Below are 9,619 nucleotides of genomic sequence, written 5' to 3'. Positions count from 1 at the left end.
GTGAGGGACTTTCAGGCTGGGCCTGGCAGAGAACAGCTCCTTGGTCAGAATGGGAGGAGGGGAGGCCCATCTGTGCAGAGATGGGAAAGGGGGTGGCCAGGGAAGGGTCCAGAGCCCCCATCTGCCAACTTGTGACCCAAGTTCTGCCTGAATTTTCTCCCCCACCAGGACTCTGAGCCACACGTGGGGGACCTTCCCCAGTTCCAGAACTCTGCCCCTGCTTGTGCTGCCCTGTCCTCTGGGGGGAGGGGGGAACTCTAGGCTGGGGACAGGGGAAGAGGAAGGGGAGGTGGGGGCGATGTAGCCCCAGGCCCTGGTAGAGGAGGAGGGGGAGGAAAAGGAAATGAGACCTACTCTGGGGGCCCCAGACTGGGGTCAGGGGAGGGGGAGGGGCGGTGGGGGAGAAGAGAATAGGGAGGGGTTGGGGGGACATCAGCTGGGCAAAGGACCCTGCCCTCCCCTCTCTTGCCCTACTCCCCTTCTTGCTTAGAGGCAGCCTGGAAACCCCACCACCGGGGAGGGGCCCTGTGGGGGTCAGGTGCAAGTGGAGATGTCGCTGGGGTGGTGGGGGTTCTTAGAGGGCAGACTGAGGTGTAAGGGCGGTGGATCCTGGGGAAGGGGATGCCCTCAGCCTCACCAGATGTCCTGAGCCTGGACGGAGCGAGGAAGGCTTGGAGGGCTGCAGGGCTGAGGAGGGTAGGTGACCTGCTGGCCCAGGGTCCTGGGCAAGCCAGCCAGACCTCCCCATCTGGCGCCTCAGTCCAGCCTAAGTCCCGCCCTCGCCGCACCCCTGACTCACTTCCTTTGCATAGAAACGGAAACCTCTCGGAGCTTCCTCTGTTCATCTCAGGACGCTCCCTGGGGACCCGCAGGTGTTGCTGCCCACCAGGCTTGAGCTGGCCCAGCCAGGCCCCTGACCCCACCTCAACCCTCACCAGGAAGCCGGCATTTTCTGCTTCCTGAGTCGTGGGCCTCATCGTCTGGTGGGGGGCAGGGTGCTGCCCTGGGGGGCTGAGGGCCAGCAGGAGCCTGACCTCACACAGCTGCAGGTATGGGGGGTGGGTCTGCCCTGCGTCTCTCCAGCGCTGTCTCTGTGGCTCTGTCCCTCCTCCAGTTCATCTTTCTGTCCCTCTTTCCACCCCACCCCGACCCATCTCTGGGGGGCTGCTGCCACTCCATCAGTGTGTTCACTGGAGGGTGTTGGAAGAATCCCAGTTTGGGGACTGGGAGGCCTAGGTTCAGGCTGCGGCCAGGTCTGGGGCCCATTCTGGAAAGCAGTTCTAGCCAGACCCTCTCCCCAGTGTCTTCAGTGTGTGGGGGCCGTCTCTGAACTCCGGGGGTGCTCCTCCCCCTGCTTCCCGTGGCCCCCTCTAGGGACGCCGAGGGCCCCTGGCGCCCCGGAGTCCGAGCTGCGGGCGGGGGCGGGGTCCGGCCTTGACCCTTTTTCACCCCTAATCGGCGCCTGGTCTGCAGCGACTCCTCCTCCAGGAAGCCAGGGAGGCTGCCCGATAAGCTGTGCCCCCCCCCCCCCCCCCCCCCCCCCCCCCCGCCACTTCCTCAAGGCCGCGTCTGTTTATGGGCGGACCCTAGAGATTTGCATTGGGGCCCCGCGGGGAGCCGCTTCCTGGTCAGGGGGCGACTCCCGCCCAGCGAGCCCAGGACCAGGCCCTGGCCGTGGCACATCCCGGACCGCGCTCTGGGGCCTTTCCAGGCTGTTGAGATCACTCCGGGGAAGGGGCCCAGTCGGCCGTGCGGAAGTCTGGAGACCCTCTCCGTCTTCCTGTTGCAGGGAGGGCGACCTGCATGCCGAGCGCAGCCCTTGCGCCATGGACCGCAGCCAGCCCAGCCTGGAGCCCGCGGCCATGGCCCCCGGCGCCCCCGGCCCGAGCGTGATCGCGCCCGTGCGCGCCGTGGTGCGACTGCGCCGCCGTGTGTGCCTCCTGCGCAAGCGACGCCTCCCGCCGCCGGGCCAGGCGCCGGACTCTGGGCCCCAGGCGCCGCGCGCGGAGCCTAACCAGCCGCGATTCTTCACCTTCGACGGCCCCGCCGAGCTGTCCTCGAGGACGCCGCGCAAGAGGCGCCGGCGCAGCCGCGTGGTGCTCTACCCGGAGACCTCACGCAAGTGCCGGCCGCGCGCGGAGCACCGGAGCCGCGCACAGTGCTGCCTGTTGTTGCTCGTGGCCATCGTGGGCTTCCAGGTGCTCAACGCCATCGAGAACCTAGACGATAACGCTCAGCGCTACGACCTGGACGGGCTGGAGAAGGCGCTGCAGCGCGCCGTGTTTGGCCAGCCGGCTGCCGTGGGGCGCATCGTGACGCTGCTGCGGGACTACCTGGCCACGCACGTGCACAGCCGCCCGCTGCTCCTGGCACTGCACGGGCCCAGCGGTGTGGGCAAGAGCCACGTGGGCCGCCTGCTGGCGCGCCACTTCCGCGCGGTGCTCGAGGATGGCGCGCTCGTACTGCAGTACCACGCGAAGCACCACTGCCCCGAGCCGCGCGCCGCGCAGGACTGCCGAGAGGAGCTGGCGCAGCTCGTGGCCGACGTGGTGGCGAGGGCCGAGGCGGAGGAGAAGACCCCGCTCTTGGTGCTCGACGAGGTGGAGCTCATGCCGTCGGCGCTGCTGGATGAGCTGCACGGCTTCCTGCAGCCGCAGCGCTCCCACCCCTTCCATAACGCCATCTATGTGCTGCTCAGCCGCACCGGGGGCGCGGAGATCACGCGCTTCGTGCTGCAGAACGCATCCCGGGCGCTGCCCCTGCGCCCCGACGGTGCCCACAGTGCCCAGGCCGCGGCGGCCGCGCGGGCCGAGGAGGAGCTGCGCGCCAGCCTGCAGGCGCTCCTGGTTCGCGAGCACCCGCTGTGGCAGGTGGCGGCCATTGTGCCCTTCCTGCTGCTGGACAAGCGGGACGTGGTCAACTGCTTCCGGGACGAGATGGCCGCGGAGGGCTTCTTCCCGGAGCAGGCCCGCGCCGAGCTCCTGGCGGCGCAACTTAGCTACCACCAAGTGGCGGGCCGCGAGTTCGCCGTCACTGGCTGCAAGCAGGTGGTGGCCAGGGTGAACCTCTTGTAGCACAGGCGCAGCTGGACACGGTGGACGCTAGCAGGACCAGGGGACGTTTGGGTTGATGGCGGCAGTAGGAGGGAGGGGACCCTGTGGACTTGCCCCAGGTCCCTGAATCCCCTAATAAATCTGTCGGTGGCCCCCTGGCTGGTTCACACTGGGACCTAGGGAAGCTGGTGGGGGTGGCTCTGAGCTCCCACTTCTAATTCCAGCTGCCTCAGAGCCCCCAGTCTGCCATCTCCGGTCTGATCCTTAACTCAGCACCTGCTGTGTGCCCCACATGGCAGGCACCCAGGAGGTGGGCAGCCTGACGCCACGGTACAGAGGATGAGTGACCTCAGAGAGGGTGCGCAGCTGCCAGGGTCACCCAGCTGATCCCCTTCAGAGCTAGATGTGACCTCGGCTCTGTGGGGTGCCTGCAGCAGCCATGGCATACACCAGCCCCGCCCCTGCTCACTGACTCACCTGGGGGCCCAAAGGCCTGGATGCTTCTCCATTGCCTGACCAGTGCGGACTGCCTGGATTTCTTGTGGCCTCTGGGCCAGGAGCTCCTGGAAGGCCATGAGGTGGATGGGTGTCTCCACTCAATGAGCTGATCCGGTGGAGTCTTCTGAATGCTCTGGAAGGGGGGACTCTCAGGGTAACAGTGGTAGGAGGTGGGTGGGGGGCCCTGAACTCTTGGATCCCCCTGTCTTAGCCACCAACCTGCTCCAGGGCACTGACCTGGGAGAGGTTATCTGAGTCGGGATCCCTTAGAAGGCTGCAGAGGTGAGGACTCCTGGCCCCCAGTGTTTCCCAGGGCTGAGGTGAGGGTCTCACCCTGGCGCCTTCCCAGTGGCCCGGCAGCCCCATCCCCCCGTCCACCCCATCCGCAGCAGTCGCGTTTCCGGGAGCCGGATGCCTGCGGAGCCCGCTGTCCGGGGCGGGGCGCGCGCGCGGCCGAAGCTCTGGGGGAAGGTGTTGCGGGCGCCTTTGCGCCTGGGCTCCCCAAGGGCGGCGGGATGGCCCCTGTGCTGCCGCCTGGTGGCCGGGGTCGCGGGGGCGTGTTCCGCGTCTCCCCGCCGCCCTCGCCGCGGGCCCAGCCCATTTGGGGCGGGGGGGGGGGGGACCATGCACAGACGACAACTACGCGACACCAAATCCCAAGAGGGGCCGGGAGGGGGCGCCGCCGGGGTGCAGCGGGCCGTGCCGGGAGCTCGGGCCCCGGGCGCACGCGGTGAGGACGCGCGCGAGCTCGTACCGAGTGGACACGGCGTGAGCATGAGCGCCCTCCCCCACCACGAAGTCGCCCGGACCCCTGCTCTCGGAACCCTGCGCGACCACCTGGGCTGGTGTCCCTAGAGCCGCTCGCAGGCCGGCTCCCCGAGGGTCGGGCGCGGTCGGAGGCCCCTCCCCCGCCATCTCTTCTCGCCCCGGTGGTCGTCCGCGGACCTGCGCCGAGGTCTGTCCGAGGGAGACGGGACTTTTGTCCCCCGGCCCCGGGGATCTCTCGGACCGAGAGAAGCGGCTGGCGGCCGAGCCGCGCGCAGACCCGGGCGCAAGGCAGGAGGGGCGGGGAGGGGGCGCGTCCTGCCCGGAGAGGCCGGCACCTCCTGCCCGACGGCTCCTGGGGCGGAGCTGGCCGGGTCCGGGCGCCCCCGGACCAGGACCGTGTCGGCCCCGCTCAGCGCCCAGCCGCGTGCGGCGGCGGGGAAGGAACCCCACCCCCCCGGGGCCGAACGTGCGACGGGGGGGCCCCGGCCCTCCGTCCAGGCGCGTGTCTTGCCTCCGGGCGTGTGGCGGGACGGCACCTTGTCGACTAACACTGCCTTCTGGCTGTCCGGCTTGTTCTGCGCCTCTTTTGTCTTGCTTGTTTTGTGTGGCCCTCCCCATGGCCAGCCGCTGTCCTCCTTGACTGCTGGCAGTGAGACCCGTGCTCCGCCCTCACCGGGCAGGTAAAGCCTTTCGTCGCCGTCCAACGCAAGGGCGTTCTCATCAGGGCCTTCACCTCTGCCTTTTGTTCAGCCCCGCACTGCAGACATTATTATTCCGTTTAATTTGTGTTGACTTTCTATGAACCAGTTCCTCCTTTTCCAGGTGCCCTGTTATAACCAGGGCTCCGGTTCCGTCCTGCCTGGGACTGTCTCCGGGCCCTTTCTTCCCTTCCGTGGGTCAGTTTGTCTCCCTGGGGCTGTGCTGTCCCCGTGGCTACAGCCTCCGTCGGGAGGCGCCCTGAGAGCTGGCCTTCTTCTTGAAGAGTCACTTGGCTCTTCTCCGGCCTTTTTTCTTTGAACTTGATTTTGTCAGATTCTTTGAAAGACCTTTTAGGGTATGACTGGAATTGCATTGACTCTGCAGGTCAATTTGGGGACTATTGATCCCTTTACAAGACATTCATGAAGGCCCGATTTAATGTCTTTCAATAAGGCTTTGTAATTTTCTGCAGACAGGTCTTGCTCATCTTTGTTAGATTTATTCCTAGAAACCATAGAATTTTTGGTTGGTGTTATAAAGGCTTCCTGTTGTGTAATGTAACATAGATGGAGAAAAATGTATAAAGGAAAATATGGACATTCAATGTTTATGACAAAGCAAGCGCCCATGTGCTTACCATCCAGATCAGGAACCAGGACCTGGTCAGTCTCCCAGGAGGGAGTCCCTGCTGCTCACTGGCCTCCCTGTGCCTGCACTCCCCCACCCTGACCCCACCCCAGGGGAGAACTGCCCAACCTGCAAGATAATTCCCACCTTGTTTTCTTCACACTTCAACCACCTAACTTTACAACCCGAACCCGTCTAGTTTAGTTTGATTTTTTTGTTGTAGCTTCTTGATTCTTTATTTTTAAAAACAGCTTGTTGGAGGTGTCATTGACATACCACAAAATTTATGCATTTTAAGTGGACGATTTAATGATTTTTAGTAAACGTGCAGAGTTGTGCAAACACCACCACAATTTAGGTTTAGAATATTTCCTTCACCCTGGAAAGCTCTGCCCCACTCTTTTCCAGTGAATCCGTTTCCACCCCTTTCTCAGACAACTTGTCTCTACAGGTTTGCCTTTTTTTAAAAGCACTTCAGATCAGTGGAACATTTTGTAGCTTTTTGTTCTGACTCCTTTCACTCATCATAGTGTTTTTGAGGTTCACCCATGCCCAGGGACATGTCCCTAGTGGGTGCCCTTCTTTCTATCGCTACATAGTGTTCCACCAAATGACCCAAGACACTCCGTTTACCCATTCACCATTCAGTGGGCATTTTGGATTGTTTCCACTTTTCGGCTATTATGAATAAATGATGCAAGGGACATTTGCCAAAAATGTTTTTGTATGGACATATGTTTTCTTTTATCTTGAATAAATACCAAGGAGTGGAATTGCTGAGTCATATGAAAAACATTTTGTTTAATTTTTTGAGAAACTGCCAAACTGCTTTTCACAGTGGCTGCACCATCTGACCCTCCACCAGCAGCACATGAGGGTTTCTTTCCATCCCTCCTCATCCTCGCCAACGCTCATTATTGACAGTCCCTTTTATTATAGCCGTCCTGGGCGAGGAGTAGTTTTCTTTGGGTTACTGTCTTATTTGAGTTGTAGGAGGTCTTTATATCTTCTGGCTATAGGTCTTTTATCATATATACGATTTGCAAATATTTGCTACCAGTCTGTAGGTTGTTTTATAATTTTCATAATAAAAAAGTCTTTGAAGTGCAAAAGTTCTTAATTTTTATGAAGTCAAATTTATCAATTTTTTTCTTTCTTGTATCATACCTTTGATTTCATATCTAAGAACGCTTTGTTTAGTCCAAGATCAGGAGGATTTTTTCCTATGCTTTATTCTAAGTGGTTTTGTGGTTTTATGGTTTTAGTGCTTACACTTAGCTCTGTGAGCCATTTTGAACTAATTTTTGTGTATGATGTGAGAGGAGGGTCTAAATTAATCTTTTTGCATGTGAATATCCAGTTGTCCCAGAACCATTTGCTGAAAAGACTATCCTTTCTCTATTGAATTGCCCCACTGAGTTCAACCAGAGAGAAAGAATCAGTGGGAGATACATGTGAAGGGATTTAATACAGGAATCAGCTTATGAGATTGTAGGGGCTGGCTAGGCATTGCAGAAGTCATGGGGCTGAACTCTCTGGCATGAGCTACCCAGAGGTAGAGTTTCTTCTTCAGGGAGGCCTCAGCTGTGCCCGTCAGGCCTTTCAACGGATGAATGAGGCCCACCCAGGTCATGCAGCATAATTTCCTTTACTTAAGGTCGAATGATTATGGACTCTAATCTCATCTACAAAATGCCTTCACAGCAACACCTAGATTAGGATTTGGGGTTTTTTTTGCTGAGGAATATTCACCCTGAGCTAACATCTATTGTCAACCTTCTCTTTTTTCATGTCAGCTGCCACCACGGCATGACCGCTGACAGACGAGTGGTGCAGGTCCACACCCGGGAACTAAATCTGGGCCTCCAAAGCAGAGCCGGCTGAACTTAACCACTAGTTAGTTGATTGAATAACTGGGAGCTGTAGCCTAGCCAAGCTGACAGATAAAACTGTCCATCATAACACCCTTGTCAAAAATCAATTGGCCTCAACTGTGAGGGTTTACAGGCAGACCTTGGAGATACTGTGGGTTCAGTTCCAGACCACCGCAATGAAGCAAATATCGCAATGAAGTCAGTCACACGAATTTTTTGGTTTCCCAGTGCATATAAAAGTAATGTTTACACTACACTGTAGTCTGTTAAGTGTGCAATAGCATTATGTCTGAAAAAAAGTACATACCTTAAGTAAAAAATACTTTATTGCTAAAAAATGCTGACCATCATCGGAGCCTTCAGCAAGTTGTAATCTTTTTGCTGGGGGAGGGTCTTGCCTGGATGGTGATGGCTGCCGACTGATCAGGGTGGTGGTTGCTGAAGGTTGAGGGTGTGTGGCTCTTCCTTAAAATAAGACAACAATGAAGTTTGCCGCATGAAGTGACTCTTCTTTTCATGAACAATTTCCCTGTAGCATGTGATGCTGTTTGATAGCATTTTACCCACAGCAGAACTTCTTTCAAAATTGGAGTCACTCCTGTCAAACCCTGCCACTGCTTTATCAACTAAGTTTATGTCATACTCTAAATCCTTTGTTGTCATCTCAACAATTTTAACAGCATCTTCACCAGGAGTAGATTCCATCTCAAGAAACCACTTTCTTTGCTCATCATCCATAAGAAGCAACTCCTCATCTGTTAAAGTTTTGTTATGAGATTGCAGCAATTCAGTCACATCTTCAGGCTCCACTTCTAATTCCAGTTCTGCTGCTCTTTCCACCACATCTGCGGTTACTTCCTCCACTAAAGGCTTGAACCCCTCAAAGTCATCCATGAGGGTTGGAATCAACTTCTTCCAAACTCCTGTCCATGTTGATATTTTGACCTCTTCCCGTGAATCATGAATGTTCTTAATGGCATCTAGAATGGTGAATCCTTTCCAGAAGGTTTTCTTTTTATTTATTTTTTTTTTATTTTTTTTTTTTTAGATTTTATTTATTCATTTTCTTCCCCCCAAAGCCCCAGCAGATAGTTGTATGTCATAGGTTCACATCCTTCTAGTTGCTGTACGTGGGACTCGGCCTCGCGCTGGACGGAGAAGTGGTGCCTTGGGGCGCTCCCGGGATCCGAACCCGGGCCGCCAGCATCAGAGCGCGCGCACTTGACCGCTAAGCCACGGAGCCGGCCCCCAGAAGGTTTTCAATGTACTTTGCCCAGATCCGTCAGAGGAATCACTATGTATGGCAGCTGTGGTTTTATGAAATGTTTTTCTTAAATAACAAGACTTAACAGTAGAAATTACTCCTTGATCCATGGGCTGCAGAATGGATGTTGTGTTAGCAGACATGAAAACAACATTAATCTTGTTGTACATCTTCATCAGAGCTCGTGGGTGACCAGGTGCATTGTCAATGAGCAGTTATGTTTTGAAAGGAGTCTTTTTCTGAGAAGTAGGTCTCAATAGTGGGCTTAAAATATTGAGTAAACCATGTTGTAGACAGATGTGCTGTCATCCAGGCTTTGTTCTTTCATTTATAAAGCACAGGCAGAGTAGATTTAGCATCATTCTTAAGGGCCCTAGGATTTTTGGAATGGTAAATGAGCATTGGCTTCAACTGAAAGTCACCAGCTGCATGAGTCCCTAACAAGAGTGTCAGCTTATCTTTTGAGGCTTTGAAGCCAAGCATTGACTTCTCTCTAGCTATGAAAGTCCTAGCCGGCCCCGTGGCGTAGCGGTTAAGTGTACGCACTCTGCTGCTGGTGGCCCGGGTTTGGTTCCCAGGCGCGCACTGATGCACTGCTTGTCAGGCCGTGCTGTGGCGGCGTCCCGTATAAAAAGTGGAGGAAGATGGGCACAGATGTTAGCCCAGGGCCAGTCTTCCGCATCAAAAAGAGGAGGATTGGCATGGATGTTAGCTCAAGTCCTAGATGGCATCTTCTTCCAGTAGAAGGCTGTTTCATCTACATTGACAATCTGTTATTTAGTGTAGCCACTGTTGTTAATTATCTTAGCTGGATCTTCTGGATAACTTGCTGTAGC

General features: G+C 56.6%; 1 protein-coding gene across 1 annotated transcript; it reads left to right on the top strand.

Annotated features, from left to right (window-relative positions):
* Positions 1-623: 623 nt before the first annotated feature.
* On the top strand, positions 624-3,206 carry TOR4A (torsin family 4 member A). Its single transcript, XM_004423696.3, has 2 exons — positions 624-1,049; positions 1,790-3,206. Exon 2 carries the CDS (start codon positions 1,827-1,829, stop codon positions 3,072-3,074), a length of 1,248 nt encoding a protein of 415 aa, XP_004423753.1. The 5' UTR covers positions 624-1,049; positions 1,790-1,826; the 3' UTR covers positions 3,075-3,206.
* The last annotated feature ends 6,413 nt before the right edge of the window (positions 3,207-9,619 follow it).

Source organism: Ceratotherium simum, chromosome 29 (assembly GCF_057802395.1).
Source record: "Ceratotherium simum simum isolate JZ-2026a chromosome 29, ASM5780239v1, whole genome shotgun sequence".
NCBI lineage: Eukaryota > Metazoa > Chordata > Mammalia > Perissodactyla > Rhinocerotidae > Ceratotherium > Ceratotherium simum.
The sequence above is the reverse complement of the archived record's forward strand: the minus strand, read 5'-3'. Positions and strand labels throughout refer to the sequence as shown.

Coding starts and splice junctions, on each gene's coding strand:
- TOR4A (XM_004423696.3), top strand. CDS start 1,827: ATGGACCGCAGCCAGCCCAGCCTGGAGCCCGCGGCCATGGCCCCCGGC.